Source organism: Pavona decussata, unplaced genomic scaffold (assembly GCF_977016875.1).
Source record: "Pavona decussata unplaced genomic scaffold, jaPavDecu1.1 SCAFFOLD_549, whole genome shotgun sequence".
NCBI classification, from domain to species: Eukaryota; Metazoa; Cnidaria; class Anthozoa; order Scleractinia; family Agariciidae; genus Pavona; species Pavona decussata.
Genome location: NW_028145839.1, coordinates 327845 through 345475, shown reverse-complemented (window position 1 = coordinate 345475; position 17631 = coordinate 327845). Strand labels below are relative to the sequence as shown.

At 37.6% G+C, this 17631-nt stretch overlaps 1 protein-coding gene across 1 annotated transcript; it reads right to left on the bottom strand.

Moving 5' to 3' along the window:
* Positions 1 to 547: 547 nt before the first annotated feature.
* LOC146449940 (uncharacterized) lies at positions 548 to 16604 on the bottom strand. The gene is made up of 5 exons (XM_085100979.1): positions 16490 to 16604; positions 12565 to 12638; positions 7946 to 9146; positions 3943 to 4413; positions 548 to 1580 (listed from the first exon to the last, which is right to left on the bottom strand). The coding sequence occupies exons 2-5, from the start codon at positions 12619 to 12621 to the stop codon at positions 1330 to 1332; spliced, it is 1980 nt and encodes a 659-aa protein (XP_084957105.1). The 5' UTR covers positions 12622 to 12638; positions 16490 to 16604; the 3' UTR covers positions 548 to 1329.
* Positions 16605 to 17631: the final 1027 nt, after the last annotated feature.

Sequence of the window (17631 nt, the reverse complement as noted above, 5' to 3'; positions counted from 1 at the left end):
GCCATAAATTGCCAATTTTTTTGTGTACAAATGTGAAACTACTGGCCTTTAAACGTGATTTATTAAGTACTACTAAACCGAGATTTTCTATGATAATTATTTGTGAAACGAGAAAGGTTTTTTTTCCATTGGCAGCTGAAATTTTTAAACTGTCATCCAAAACAGAAATACATAACCAATCGCACTACCAGCAAACTTGGTTTTATTACAAAAAAGCAAAACAGAACCCGCTACCACCACAATATCTACAACGACAAAAGGCAATTCTAAATTTCCATACAGCAGAATTAAGACAAATTTCTTTTTTAATTTTTTTTATACAGAGTTCGTACGGGTCATGGATATCCTGTTAAGTCATGGAATTTCAACATTCTAAAATCCAGACCCGGAAATCCTGGAAAAAAAGAAGTCAAGGAGAATTAAATATTTTCATTAAGAGGATAAAATTATTGTCTCAATCTGTCTGCTTGTACATTGTCTAAGACTGGTCTGCCGATATTTTTGATAGCACACTTTAAAAGATCAAACAGGCTATTTTCCCCCATGGAAAAAAGTGCGAAAGTGTACGAAATTCCCAAAGTAATGGATTGTGGTTCATACGTTTTTGAAAAGTCATGGAATTTTAGGAAACAAAGAGTGTATGAACCCTCGCCGTCTATAGCTTACAGCTATGGGTCCTTTGATATGCAGTGTACAATTAGAAAAAAACAACATTAATTTTATCTTTGGGCATTACATCAAGAAGTTTGTTTGTAAATATCTTCACATCTCATTTCTCCTAAATAGTTCAGAATGGTTATTTTTCACAAAGTGGTTTTAAAACAGCGGGTTGAAAATGAACTGTATCTGGTTAGAATTATCATAAACTGTGTTTTCTAAATGGTAAATAAATAAATAAGGGAAGGCTTGTATTAAGTAGATTACATTAAATCAGCCTGCAAGAACAGACACTATTTCCGGCTTTTGTTTCACCCGCCACGAAAAGTCTTTGCGAAACGATGGGAGGCAGCGTGGTCGAGTGGTTAGGGCGCCGAACTTGAAATCCGGTGGTCCCAGGTTCAAGTCCCGCTCTGACCGCTAGCTGGAGTTGTTTCTCGGTAGCCCCAAGTTCAACTCCTCGGACGCGCTTGTAAATAGCCAGATGGTCTGCCTCCTGCCGGTTGGGATTTTTAACCATGTTGTTTTCAATTTAAATTATTTCTTTGTGACGTTAATGCTCGGCCCCAACAGCACTTGTGCTAAAAACACTGCCGAGGGTAAACAAAGATCATTTATTTATTTTTTTATTTATTTACGAAATCAGGAAAAGGCTACTGCTCTCCAGGATTTTTACTGCTCGTCCTGATTTTGGTCATCCTCTTGTTCTCTATTGTTGCTTCTTGAGTTTAGCCTTCCAAGCGCTCTCAGATAGTCTGCTGCGTTTTCAACTGCTCCTCTCCAAACCGCTCCTGCAATCGCTGCTGCACCAAAGGCAACAGGTGCTATAACAGGTACCGCCACAGTAGCAGCACCAGCTACCCCAAATGCCCCAACTTGCCCAGCAACAACAAGCGCATCTGTCCATCCCCAACTAGTCCTTGCTGAAGAATAAATGATAATTTTATTGATATTCAAAACCTTAGCATGTGCAGATCATGATCCAAATAGGCCATTTCTGAGTTAATTGTTCTTTACCTCATTTTGAAAGGGAGGCTTAGTGAATAGTCTTTATTATGAAAATAAGAAAACCAAGAGCCATAATCGGGGATGGAGACCGTAAGCCTGGGATCCATGTTGAAGCAAAAAAATCTATTTTTAGAAAAAAAATTGCGCCACCCTTCACGTCATAAACCTGCGCGGGTACACGCAGATTTGCGTGGGGCTACTACCTTATATGGAAAATGGAAGAGAAAGTTCAGCTCGGTGATCGTACACTTTCCTTCGCTTCGAGCAAGAGTGTATTTGACGCTATTAAAATAATGCAATTGTTAAAGAATTTGTACGCAAAAATATCATTTTGTTACCCTCTAAAATGCATTTTCTTCGCGCCCACTGGTATGAATGTTCCGCGCTTCCACCAAATTTTGTAAATTGACGTTTTACGAGTTTATGATTCTACGCAATATGCTGGACATAGTTTAACATAAAAACACTTTTAATGTCGAGTGCCTACAAAGTAGGTAATGCTCAAACAACGTGGTATTACCGAGCAGAAGATTACAAATAATTCAGTTTATTGGGAGAAATTTAAGGCTGCCAAGTCGAATAGATTTCTTACAAAAATCAGTGCCCAATTTTTCAACATCGGTAGGCAATGAATTTCTCGATTAGTCCTTTTTGAAAAGCTTACTGCTTCCTGTAACGGCTTATCAGGTACAGAATCGGAATACAAAGCTAATCTTCAGCAAGTTGCTATCGACATGAGAAATGCTCGAACGGAAGAGAACACGCTGTTGTCTTCAATAGAAGAGTGGCTGTGAAGAAACCAGACACAGGCGTACTTTTCAAGGCTGTCCTTTTTAAAAAGAAAGCAAGTCATTGCATCAACTTCTCAACAAGTAGCGTTCGATGACACAGGTGACGTTTTTTTAAGAACAAGATGGTTCCAATAAGTAGATGAATGTCAGTCCAGCATCCAATATACAACGATGCCCGATAATCTTTGTGATTTGTATTGAGTGTATCGGGAAACAGAACATCACTTCATTTATAGTAATTCATGTTGAAATGTTTAAATTAGTTTGCAGCCATTTGAATTCTGTTAAGTTGAGGGACCGAAAACGCTTGCTGGTCAAAAACTGGCAGAAGTACTGATCACAGAGTGTTCCCGATCCTGCGGCACTTAAAAGTTAATTAAAGTATTTGAAACTGGTCAGCAGCTTAGCAATAAAGACATGTGGACAGTGAATTAATTTCAATGTGATGGACTCATCTCGTTGCATGGCAGCTTCAATGAAACTCTTTCAGCGATTTTAATACGATCAAATTGGTAAGAAATGTTTCATCTTGCTTCGTGGGGAGATTTCTCTTTCGCATTTCTTGATTGGTTGCTAACATTCGTTGATTACATGTTCGATGGAAATATGGCCGTGCTAATCGAATGTTACAACTTTCACTTCACTCTTGTGGAACAGAAACTGTATTGCGGCCAAATTTGTTTACAGATTTTATCACAGACCATGGATGGAACTTTCCACTGATATGTAGGAGAGCCTGTGTGTACGAGCCACTGTTGCAATTTATTCCTCTAATTAAAGTAGTAATTACATCCATTTTGAAATCACTGGTGATCCTTGGAATCTGTTTGGTCCAAAATGATGCAATTTATTCCCAAATTGCACCATTTTTTGCTCTAAATTGCATCCTTTCTTTAGCCCACCAAAATGGAAATGAAGTAACACAAATAGAATATTAATATTGACAATGATACTCTGTGATTTCAAAATGGATGTAATTAAGTGGTAATTGAACTTCGTGTCGTGCAATTTTGGTCTGAAATCATACTTGTGATTTCAAAATCAAACTCGCGCTGCGCGCTCGTTTGATTTTGAAATCACGCGTATGATTTCAGACCAAAATTGCACTCCACTCAATTCAATTACCAATATTAATTGAAGTAATTAACTAAGTAATTAAAACTTGTGATTGTAATTCATCGTATTATTAACGTGAAGGGTCGTCGTTTATAACTAGCGGATTAGGAGGTTTTGAATGATCTGTATTCTCCAAAAATAACAGCAGCAATTCTTGCAAAATTCGCGATCTCGCCACTAGGTTTCGAGTACAGCGCGGGATGTGAAAAGTTCGAATCAAAAAATTTAAAAAAAGTTAAATCTTTGCGATCTTATTTCATATTTGTTATCTACTTACTAAGAGATGTCGAGAGAAGAGTTATTAGCGAAATCTATTTGTAGACAAATTATTATCACTAGCTATCGTTATGTCATTTTCTAGCAAACTCACCACGTTTCAAATGAGTTTGACAAGCTCTGTATTTCTCTTCATCGATGGCTGTCTTCAATGTTAAGTTGGTCAGGCCAAACGTCTTCAAAACATCCTCTGTCACAAGGTATTTCTGTGCCATTTCATCCACATAACCTCTACAATAGTCCCTCCACAGCTCGTCAAGGATCTCCAGGGAGTTACACGCCACAGTGATTATTAAACTTCCTTCTTTGGCTTCAACAAACAGCACCTTGCGGAAGTCTTCGAGGTACTTTAGGAAGTCATGTAACTGTTCTGGTTTAGATGTGTCAACAGTCTCAAAACATTTAAGGGCAATGTAATTCAAAACTTCTTGCGTAGAGGGGAAACGCTCACTTCCAACATTTCCTGCTGATGAATCAATTTCTGCATACATCCCTCTTTTTCTCTGCTTGGCTGCAGTGGGACCTTTGATGTCCCCACACTCAATCTTCAGATCCAGAGTACAAACTGTTGGATTAGAAGTGAAGGCAACAAGTAAAATTAACTACAAAACTAACTGAACCTCTCTAAAAGTAGTAGTCATAATGAAAACGCAAGCATTCTAGGATCCATTCAACTCACCAAAGTATTGTTTATCAGAAAAAAGTGATGCCCATATCGATCAACAAAGTTAGGACTTTGTGCGCGAATGGAAGGGGATCAGAAGCTAGCTACATTTGTGTTGTGCAGACCCTAAAAATGGTTATTCGAGCCGTGTATGATCCGTAAATTGCATTCCATTTAGGGGATTTAAAATATGTCCTCGCTTTAATGATGAGGTGGAGAGATGGGTGAAACATTTTGACGAACCGTACGGTCTGAACAGAGCGTAAAAATGGTTATTCAACCCGTTGTCGATAAATGCATGTAATTTTATGAAGATTTGCTCTCATTTTGACCAACACCACGCGCGTGTGCAAATATGCTATGGCGGGCTTCCTGAGCGACTATTCACGTCTGTCGAGATCAATGTTTGAGTTCTCGATATTTCAGTTTTAATAGCTAAATTAACGTTTTTTTTTTATCCAACGATTCGTGTTTCAAGAAACTGCTGCTGAAGAGGAACAGCGTCCTAACGCTACGTGCCTTCTTATGCTGTACCTTCATTCGTGGTTGCTGTCATGTGAAACAGTTTTGGTTGGAAAAGTGCGCAACTATGGTGCGATGTGCGATGATTATACTAATGATTTGTTCTACTGGCAATGGAATTCTGACGAAATATTTTTTTACGACATCCAATTAATGAAAGATGGCAACTAAATGTCAAACAACCCGATTGTTTGGGGCGAATTTATTTTAATGGCCAAAACGCACGACGATTTTGATGAACGTTAAGACCCCTAAACGAACGTGAGAGAAATTAGAGAAGCCGGTAGAAATGTTTGCTTAAATTACCATGTAAGTCCACTGTGGAAAGAGCTATGTTTTGCAAGCACAGTGTACACATCGTATGTGCATTGGAGCACGCTTGATAGGTATAATGGCAGCTTTAGAATTGTATCCTGAGGAAACTCGACTAAGTTGTTAAAGAGAGGAGACGGCTGCAGACACACTTTACAGAACGACGTCTATGTTTATAGTCTATAGAGACCGTCCGGATCCAAACTTTCGCTGACCCTGACGATTAAAAAGACATGCATGTCATTAACGGACCGTATACGCGCTGATTACTGATTTGCCTGTCCGTACCGAATATGTACAGGTCGTTGTGGATTGTGAGAAAATGGATGTCACCAAGCCCCGATTTTAAGTGCTGAGCTTCACTTCTAAGAGGGAGGGAAATAAGAGATACCATGCAAGTAATGTACAAATGCATAAATTCGTCATGCATTTTACTGCATTGACTTTCGAATTCTAAATATGGTAATCCTATGAGATTGAGAGACTTGACTTGACTTGATAAGAGACTGCTTCTAGCCCTCCCCGTCAGTGGAAAAGCACACAACCAGGGACACAAGACGCCATAACGGCTTTTCCGCTGCATCAAGTATTATTACAAATTTTTTATCAATATTCCATTGCCTCGTTTTACTTATAAAGGAAGATCCCAACGGAATGGAAAGACGGGACTTGAAATGAAAGTGGATACTTTTCCGTTGTGTATATTGAGCTTTAGATTAAACAAAAGCGAGACATTTACGGCAAATGATGTTGAAAATGGTTTTTACTAGGGTACAAAGCAACCCCTGTTGCCAAAGGCAATCTAGAACTTAAGCACAAGGTTCGTCCTTTTTACAACTCTGGAACATTTCTAATGATCCTTGGCTGATACTGGCTGGATTAACCCAATTGGTGTGCTCTCTTCAAACAAGGAAATCAGGTTTTTTTAGAGCATAAAATATAAGGATTTTACTGTCAGTTTTACTGACGTACATGTATTCCTCTACCGAGGACACTGCTTGAGCCCTTTTCCCCAGCTAGCTTTTGGGCACCTAAAGTAAGCACTATACAACAGTTGCATAAAAATAATTATTATCTTTACTTATAGTTTTTAGGCTTAATATAATGGGTGCATTGTGTCAGCACCAGAGACAGCGACATAATTTGAAACTTGCACATGTTCCGAGACTGCTATTCTTGTGAATTCATTACATATAATATGTTTTTTATCTGCCTTCAGTTCGTTTTTTTGGATGAGTTTGTGAGGCTAGGGGAAAAGGAAGCTGACTGTAACCTGCAGCTGAAGACTAATTTTCACCGCAAAAACTCGAGCTCGGGAGACAGTTCACTAATATTAAGCTTGCGTTTGTAACTTTTCGACTTCTTTTCTTTTAATTTGCTAGGTTAAACTTCCTTAAATGTTATGGATTACTGAGTAAAGGGTAAGAAAGGCGAAGAGCAGGATTTTGAAACATTTGTTCGCTAATATCTTGGTTCGCTTCCTAACGACGTGAGAGCCATCAAGCGTGCAGAGGAACAGTTTGTTAAAGAACTTAAGACGTTTGAAGTGAAAGTTGCCTCTAATATAATTGTAAAGCTCTCGAATGTCCAGAGAAAAACAGGAGTCATTTCATAAAATTCTTGAATGTCTAAGAAGACCGCATTGATACACCAGCAAATATACTCTCGAACGATCTCAAATTAGAACCAGTCTTCAGAACGCACAGAGTCAGTCAACTCTTGGAAGACGGAACCCTTCGCCCGTCATTGCTAAGTTCCTTTATAGACTAGAGAGACGTGATATACTAAGGAGAAAGAAAGTCAATGTAAGATAAATCTGTTTCTAGAGTGTTAAAATACTTCTGGAGCAGAGAGTAATACTTTTACAGTACACTACTGCGTACTTACTATCTGCACCATTCTTGTCACGTCAGAGCAACAAGCGGCCGTCACTTCCATGACGCCCCGCTTCATGTAATAACCATTCAGTTTTTTCGTTTTCTGTAGTTTTCATGCTGGTCACGAACCCCAGACCTCCAGGTGTCGCTCAGTCAGAAAATTTATTTTTTCACCGAATATACCATGTAATACAACATGAATTAAAAGTGAAATCGATGGATAGACTTCGTCCGTTTTATTTTGGTGAGAAGAGAGCCGGGTTTAACAAGCTCAAAGAGATTTGATTGTGGTCCTAGCTAGCAGGGAGTTCGTGCGAAATGGAAGGAGAAAATAGCTTGAGAGGCTGTAGGGAAAGGTAGCTAACTGTAAGCTGCTACTGAAGACTGACGTCCATCAGAAAAACCTTCAGGGGGGAATGAATTCTCACATTATGCAGAACTATACATCAACAGTGTTTCTAGTAAAAAGCAATTGAACACACAGACAAATGATTTCAAGAACAAACGCTGATAACTGACCATAAAAAAGCTAAGTTTTTGTCAAGGAACAATACTTGGGGTTTGGTGAATCTAGTCCTAGATCACTCAGTAAACTAAACCTCCCCTTGATAAACCCAGTTTTAGGGCATTTACTCGTACTACAATAAAACAAAACGCCAACAAGTAACAACTGTACACCAAAGGCCACATCACCCATAATTTAAACAATAAAGTAATGTTACCTGAAGGGATGTCCATAATTGTTTGCACAAGTAACTCGCACTGCTTCTTCCAGCTGTAAACCTGTGTATACATTTCACAGATAGACTTTATTTCCTCAAGTCGTAAATCTCTTCTTTTCTGGCTGACTTTAAAGATTGCCTTGGCCCACTCCTTAGGATCGTCTGAATCCACTACACAGGCTGAACCATGGGGCAGATTCTTAAGAGCTTCTCCAAGACCAGAATTACTACTAACTAGCACCGGCAGACCAGCAGATAAAGCTTCAAGAGCTGGTAGCCCAAACCCCTCCGCTCTTGATGGCATTATAGCAAGATCTACCTCGCAGAACTGATCAGCCAACTGCTTTCTTTCTTTAAAACCACGCACAACAAGTTGATTACGAGAAATTCCTTGCTTGAGAAACATTTTTGCTACTTGCTGCGTTTTTCCACTTTGCACTCCAACAACCTGCAGTTTGTATTGTTTTTTCGTGTCATTCAACCAGTTTGCAACTGCCTGGGCAGCAATGTCATAACCCTTCAGCTGCATATCCCTACGGTCACCATTCCCTAATAACAAAACATAAAATGTTCGTCTTTCTTCAGAAGCTTGCTTTACATCAGCAAACTCGGAGAAAATGCCTGGTGTAAAATTCATCACATTTTGATCTTTCCCAGTGGGACGCAGATGATGTGAGAAAGCGTCAGCCAGCTTGGGTCCAACTGCTACAACTTGATCCGACAATTCACAGAGTTTGACTTCTAACTTAAGCTCTTCCTCTCCTTTATGAACTGCATCTTCACCGTTTTTGAACATTCCAAGTTCTTCGGGGTCAGTATGAACAATCTGCACCCATTTACAAAGACGCTGGCGTTTTATTCCTTGAACTTGTTTGCCAAGTTGGACTCCATGTCCAACCACACAATCTACAGCATGATGAGGTGGTAGAAAGGACAGCCACAAATCCCGAGGATAACCATGGAGTTTTTCTGCTTCAATGAGATTGATATTGTGACTAGCTGCAACTCTTTTATCCTCTTCACTGCATTCAGGTAGATATATAGTGACTTCAACATCAGGGTGCTTAGCCAACTGAAGGGCAAGCTCTTTATTGAGGGTGGAAATATCTCCCGGCTTCGTTGAACTCCACTCTCTGCTTAGAAGAGTCACTTTCAGTTTTTTTCCTGAGGGCGAACTCTGAGCTTCTTCTTCAGAGTCTTCCTGTAACGTAAAGGCTATGTTAAAAAAGGCGAACTACAAACAATTTAACAAAAAAAAAATATTTTTTGGGCGTCCTGTGGAGCCCAAGTTATAAATTCGGCTTTTTTCGTCGGCTTGAAAAGTGTAGTAGGGATCTAATGCGCGTACGCTAAGTGTTGGGCAAGTTTGGGCTGTTTACTGTACACTAAAAGCTTGCAACTAAGAACCTGAAAATTAAGAACCTGATAGCCTAAAATTTGGATTTTATACGGCCTCCTATAAACAAGAACCTAATTAGCCTAAAAATTGAAAACAGGTTCTTATTTTCTAAAATCATATTAGTACATTACAGCTGCAGTGCAAGAATCCTATTTGAAGAAAAAAGCAGATTCTCATCACTGTAAAAATGAGTTCTTTTTAATATAAAGAGTGCAAGACATAGTAATAGCCGTTTCGCACATTTAGTGTTTGTTCTCTAGGCAAAGTATATCACTAATGTGAATGTATGCGTTTATGTTCTTAAAAATTAATGTGTTTTTTTTGGGGGGGGGGGGAGGGGTGGGGACGGGGTAGAAAATAGAGTATAGGCCAATAACCATCTTGTTTTGCAGCTGAGTTTTATTTGCTTTTCTCCAGAATTAAGAACCTATTTTAAGTAGCCTAAAACTGTGTTAACTACCATTTGTATAAGAACCTGTTTAGGCTACTTCACAAAAATGTAGGTTCTTAGTTGTGGGTTTTTACTGTCTGTCGATTCCAGATCGTGATAAAGTTTAAGTTGTCGTTCTGTTAAATGGTATGGGTACGTAGTAAAATAAGTCTTAACATCAGATTACCTGCCTGTTTGCAGTTTTTTTAATTAGCCACTGAACTGCTTTTCCATGAAACTCATCTTATTTACCCAAGTCATGAATTAAGTAATTTAAATTTTTGTATTTTTTGCAAGGGTTGTTGTAAGAAAAACAAAGTAAAAGAAGACTACTTCCGTGAATTCAAATCGCCCTACACTGAATGGATCGCGAACCTCATTAGGTAAGGCCTCTTACGTTTATTTATTTATTTATTTTATTTATTTAGTGCAAAAACAAATTTCAACACAATTTTTAAGAAATACTACTTGTAAAGTGATACTTATACTATTTACAATACGGCGCTAAAAAAGAAAATACGAAAGTAATTACAATATGATATTACTAGCAAAACGAAAGGATACTTACGCTACTAAGAACAATACTAACACTACGATCGGCAGAAACTAAAAAAAACATACAAGTACACTTATTACGAAACAATGATTATAACTAAAAAAGCAATATAAAAATCTTACACTTGTGGCCTAGAGTACAGTATGATTAGATATAAAATTACAATATTTACTTAACGAAATTTAGCTTAGATTTCAATTTTTGATTAAAATTACATTTGTTAATATGGTGGCGCAGTGCTGGTTGCTAGTTATCATGATCTAGCTGTTCAATTTCCTATTTTCGATTTTCCATTGAATATTCCTGAGTGGGAATTTTTCCATCATTTTACAATCGTAGATATACTTTTTCATTAGTATTATGAAAATTCCGAATTTCCATCTCAATAGATATTGTGATCCTACGGGTAGTGTAAAATCATTAAACAGGATCTGCTGTTTAGTTATATTAACTTGGGATTTCTGTTCATTGTTGAACCATATCATCATTTCGTAGTAAAAGTCCTCGGCGACAGAGTAAGCCAGGAATGTGTGTTCGAGGAAATCTGGACCAATGCAGAAAAAACATTCATCATCCGGTTTAATTTTGTATCTCTTAAGTTCCTTTTGGTTACCAGTATCCCATGGAGTAGTTTGAAAGAAACCTGTCTTAATTTATTGTCTGCCAACATCTTCGAGATGTTTTTAAATAAGTTATTCCATTTGTTCGCAAATGGTGGGTAATGTTTGGACCATGATTGAACTGATGTTGGTTCTGTTTCCCATTTCGCTTGGAAGAGTGAATAATAATCCCTGCACCGCATTTAAGACAAACAGATGGTTTTTCCTTTGGCAAGCTTGTATACATCAGTTTCTTCTGAAATTGTTTTTAAAGGTTTTTCAATCATCATAGCTTTTGATTTAAGGCTTTTGAGAATTGCAGAGAGAATTTGACAGTAATAAATGAATGTTTAACCTTTTTGTTTTTGAGTAGCCTATTGTTTTTGCTCTAATTTCCACTTTTATTAATTTCCAAAGGAGTTGTTTATTTTCGACGTCCTGGTATTTATCTTCTATCGAAGGATAACTGTCATTTATTAAATGCAAATAGTCTTCATCTTGTAAAAATAAATTATTAAATTTCCAAGTTCCCGGTCCACGCTTAAAGCTGTTGTCTATTTTCAAATTGAGGAATATTGCTTTATGATCTGGTGCTATTGATGAGCGAGTTTCTGCTTTGATTACTTAATTAATAAAGTATTTTGATACAAGGAAAGATCAATTCTTGATTTGAGTCTCAGACTTTTAGATTCGTATGTATAAGTTCTAGTGCTCGGATGAATTACACGATATATGTCGATGAGGTTTAGTTCTTTCATGAGGTTCAAAAGCGCATTCCTGTAATTAGTCTCTTTCCAAGGCAATCCTCCGCTTTTATCAAATTTGGTTAATCCCGTGTTCCAATCACCCGCTATTATTACTCTTGATAAGTTAGAAGAGTTAGAAGAGTTCACTGAGCGTTCTTATGAATGCAGGTTGTTGGCGATAATCAGTTGGTGCATATATATTGACTATTGAGTAATCTTCGTCTAGTTTGGCTACTATGAATCGACCTTCACGATCGATTTCTACACTTTCTACCTGAAACAAGCTATTTGGATTTAACATAACACGTACACCCCTGGCGCGCTCCATGCCATGAGAGAAAATAATTTTCCCACCCCAATTCTGAAGTCCATGACTTTTCATCATCTTTCTTTGAGAAAGTCTCTTGCAGGCAGAATATAGAAGCCTTCTGATTCTTCAAGTAGGAAAAAATTGCTTTCCTTTTCCCAGCATTACGCAACCCCCTTACGTTTAGTGATAAAATTATTTTCAAAGATGTCACGTTTAGCACAATAATATGTAGCTATGCAAATGACTTACACTATATTACACTGATACTACAATACAATGAAAAATATCCTTCCTTTTCAAAATGCATTTCAGAAGATTATCTCCTTACAGTACAAACAAACCAAGTGTTGAATGTACTGTTAAATAAAGTTATTTCCATGAAATTCAAATTTCTACGCAAGCTGAATTTCAACCTCAATTTTACAAGCATCAAAATATTGAGTCCCATAATTATATACCTCCATATTGATTGTGATTTTTTTAATTTTATTATTATTTGTTATTTATTTTTCTTATTGGTATCATAAAGGCAAAGCTAATAAAATAAAAATAAAAAATAAATAAAATATAAATACCTACATCAGAAATCTGGGGTCTTTTGAGCCACGGTAGCCTTGACCTCAGACGACTAGCCATGTTATCTTTTACTGACACTGAAAGAAATAGAAACGGAAACATTTAGTAAGAATTCTAGTTAAATTTTAGTCTAAATATATGCACCGGACATTATGCAAAAAGATTGATTGACGGAGGAAAACAGAAGAGGGAGATGGGGGTTGCGGGTGGGGGCTGCAATTCGCAACTGCTTATTAAGTTGGGTAAATAACTGCGACGCTCTTTCTTCTAGTAAAGGACGGTGCGTATACGTTCTACGCATATCGAGATACTCGGGTTTCCTTTGGGTGGTGCCTTCTAATACAGAGATGTTTTTGCGCGGTTTAAAACTATGCGGAGAAAGCAGAACTTAGAAATTGCTTTTGGTATCCAAAAAGGAAACTGGGGGTAACCATTCATTTTTCAGAGATATTACAGCTTTAATATGGAGAAAAAAACGCCATGCATTGCTTTGTATTTTACTGCTTTTTTGGATTATTTTTGCTTATTAGTATTTATCTCTAAAAAATGCGTGGTGAGCCCCAATTTTCGTTTTGGATTCCAATAGCCCTTAATAAAATCTGCTTTTTCCGCATAGTCATAAACCGCGTAAAAATACTTCGGTATTAGTAGGCACCATCCTTAAACTGCTCAATTTTCATGAAGAGCTAAACTGAAACAGTTTTAAATCACCATATTTTCTCATAATTTTGTGACAGCAAAGACAAAGCTAACACATTTTTCAAAACACACCGCACTGTCCTTTAGTTCCTTCCTTACTCCAATAACGGGATGCACGGACTAAAATGCTTTCATTGTAATAAATAAATTGTAATTTATACTTTCATATCATCCGTACAAGACGATCCCCTGCGAATGCATCAGTCTACAGCAGTGAAATAGGAAGGTGTCCACTTTGAAACTGATCAAATCCTGTTAAAATGCCGTTATTTTGGTGTTGGTGGCACGCCACTCGTGAGCAAACACCATGACTGAGTAAAGTTAACCTAAGTTAACTAAGTTAAAGAAACCCCATTTTTCCTAACAATCGTTGCAATGATTGATAACATACCAAAACGGAATTACGTCATACCACCGGAAGTGAAAACACACTGCAGACAAGAACCTCGTTCCCAGGGTCCTTCTTTTTCCTCTCTTTTAACGACCACGAAATGGAGCGATATGGAAAAGACGATCAATTATAGTATTGCCGAATTGTTTGTCTGATTGCCGGAAATATCCTTTTGATGATCTTTTTTTAGGGTGCCTAGAAACCTAAGAATGCTTGCAACATTCATCATGCCACTTCAAATAGAAACATTTGGGAGACAGTTACAGTAGAATTTTCTGTAGGTGCAAAAAGGCCTCTTTTAATAATAATGACACAAAATCTACTGGGTAACGTTTTGTTATTTTGCCAGAGGAATTAAAGAATTTTTGGTACTTTTTAACGAAGCAATACAAATAGCAGTTTTTGTAGATAAAAATTTGCAAAAACTTACACCGGGTAAGCTTTTTGCAGACTTAATTATAATTTTTGTGGGTTGTTGTGGGAATATTGTTGTCTAATTTTCGATTTAAATTTTTAGGCCATACAAACTCTTATATCACGCTTGCATGGTGACCGTTTGCAGATCACGCTTTGGTGAGATGTGCGGTTTTAACAATAGACTTTTATACCTGAGATCAAGGCTGTCAATATGCTAATAATAGTTCTCAACATTTAAAATGTTTATCGCTTGGTAGTAGCGGGATATACCTCAGTTTCTAGTAGCTCGTAAATCGTAAGATTAGTGGCCCGTAGAAATAACTAGTCGATCGTCTACAGTAACATTTTTACCTCCGGGTTAGATTATTATGCTTATACACAGGCATTTAAAGTCGAGGCTTCCAATATGCTAATTAGATATCAACTGATTCAAAATGTTCAAAGCTCTATAGCAGCGAGATTTTCCTGTAAAGTATTAAAAAAATACCTTTCTAGTTGCTAGTAAAAAGTGGTAACAAGTAAAAATAAAAAGTATACTGTCTTTTATTAAAGTACGTTTCTGATTAAAAACGTTACGAAAATATTTTGCAGATGTCACCTTATAAATAATTAAATACAATTTTTCTCTGTCAAATCCGTCACGGACTCGCGATTGACACGACTCAATCTTGTAGGTTTAGGGTGAAAGAGTAAAATCCTGTAAAATAATCCCTCATGCTCCAGATCTTTGTTCACCATCAAAATTAAGATTTTTGTTTCCCAACAAATTTGCTTTTATTCAGGCTGGGTCTGGGTTAGCAGCAGGAGAACTGTGGTTATTAATTTGGAAAGTAAACTTCAAATATTCTGTGAAGATGATCATGATGATTATTGAAATAAAGAAAAGCTGCATACTGAGTTAAAACAAAAACAAAAAAACCTTAAAACGAATTAAAATGAAGCGGGAAGGGCCCACCATAAGGAATCGAACGCACTCCAATATTATTACTGGTGTTTACTTTTTGTTTTATTTGTACTGTCATGTTACTAGGTAACAGCTATGGCGTCCGAATTAGCCAGGTGTTTATAACAAATGGATATTAAAGGGCTTGTGCCAAAACCCGAAACGGCGAGAGGAAACCACCGAAACGAAACGAGACAAAACGAAACCCTGTGGAAACAGTATGTGAGGTGTTTCACAGTTGACGTGCTGTTTTGATAAAACAAGCGAGGAGAGCTTCTTTCATCCACTTCCCCATCGATCTGTCATCGTATTTGTTGTTCATGTTAAGTAACAAATCTACAAAACCTTCGATAGTTTTTCTCTTCCTAATTTATAATTTGACACTGAAATTGAGTAGCATACCAAAAGAGCTGAATCAATGAATGTCTTGCACATTTATTTTTCAATTTTATATCGAGGTCCGGATAATCGAGGTTCGTCGACTGTACTTAACTGAATCTGCTCATTACGGGTTTTTTTAAGCGATGAATCAGTTATTAGGCTTACCGATCTTTTCGATCTTATAGTGAGGACAAGATTCAGTAATGGATGAATTTTGAACCATGTAAAGAGGGTGTAACTGATGGAATCTGTTTCCGTTATAAATAATAATTTTTTTTTCGTAAAGCTGTTCAAGCGAAGATCACAATTCTTGAATTCACGCATGCAAGGAAATTGTCAAGATATATACCATTAAAAGAAAGTTGATTTTGATCCCTTGTTTTGGCGTTTTGTTTTACTTTTGACCATTATATGTTCACCGTGTTCATCGAAGTGAAGGTGAATAGCGTATGCTATTCCAAGTTTGATCAGTCAATAGAGAGCGCGTGAAGGCTATATTAGAACGAAACACGTGCCGTTGTCTTCGCGCTGTAGACAGCCAGTTTTTGTTTACCGTATTTTGAGTCATTTCAGAGGTTTCCAGTTTCGTTTCGTTGCGTTTCGCTTCGTTTCGCCGTTTCGGGTTTTAGTACATGTCATTTTAAACAGGGTTTAGTGCCTAAAGAAACTGCGGTGCTGTGTCGTTGGGGAGTAGAAATGAATGTTTGGTTCAGGATCAACAGAGTGCTGACGTTTTGAGCGTTAGTCCTTTAGTTAGCCCCGTGAAAGCTATTGAAACGATCGCCAAAAACTCTGGTGATAAACCAACGATACGTATATGTTTTCCACATGATTAGATACAATTTTTTGTAACCTTCTATCCTTTCACGGAGATTAAAACAATGAAAAATCCTTACGAGGCCTCCTTAAGCCATCATACGGGAAATTATGCAAAATGAAAGACAGAACACAATTACTGTGAAGTGAAGGAAACATTTACCTTTACATTTTCAGAAGATGACTACCCAATCAGATTCAGTCCAACGAAGACAATTTCCTCAGTTCTAGCTTTTACAATTGGTGCAATGCACGGTTATACAACTTTGTCGTGCGCTTACCTTCGACAAATTCGCCAAACAATCAGCTTTCAAATCCAAGAAAGAAGTGTAAACACAGCTTAGCTCCAGCTGGTTGATTCACTCGCTACATTTTGACAATCTTAGCTGTTGAACAGGTGTTACACCCGATTGCAATACTAAAAGCGAAAGTCCGAGTAAATTATCTTGACACGGGAAAGGAGAACTAAAACCGAAGAAAACCTTCCTCGCTTCCTGCTTCACGGTAATGCTCGCCGAAGAAGGGTGTCGTTTTGTTTTCGTTTCCAAATATGGAAGTGATCTATTTGCATGACTTTTTGCATGATCTGAAAGTCTGGACAATGGATTTTCTAAATAAAGAAAAGTGGAACTTTCGCGCCTTTGTACGTGTTCTCACAAATTCCATTCGTGATAGTTACTTGGTTAACTTTGTTTGACTATTTTTTAGGGTGCCTCTAAACCTAAGACCTAAGACCTAACACCCAGAAACCTTAGACCTGGAAACCTAATTGCTATATAAATAATAAAAGTAGAAATACTCAGAAAACTGGGATCACCTCACTGAATTGTAGAGGAATGCAGTCGACTCCGGTCTCTCAGTAGCAGTGGCATTCGTAGACTTTAAAAAAAGTATTCGACAGTGTCTCTCATGATATTCTCGTTATGAAATTAGAAAGAGACTTCGGCATATCAGGACCATTCCTGGATTGGATTAAGAGTTACTTAAAGGACAGACAACAATTTACAATTGTCAATGGAGTCAAATCAGCCATGTTACCGGTATTATTCAGGGGTCCGCCCTGGGACCAACACTTTTTACCCTGTTCACGAATGACCTACCAATTTCTGTCAAAGCTGGATCGGTGTACATGTTTGCCGACGACACTACAATATATTGTATAGATGTTACCGCAGAACAAGGCTATTACGCAACTTAATACGGCAGTTCACGAACTATATGAATGGTGCCTAATTAATGAGCTCACTCCCCACCCAGCAAGAAGACCACATTTGCCGGTTGCCGTTTCTACGTGAAAACAGGCTACCTCGCGTTTGCCGTCTACGTAAGAACTACGTAATTATTTCTTCCTTTTCTTCTTATACATATAAGTAGTTCATTGTTGAAAACTAGTACCCCAATAATTTTTACGGCAAGTCATACG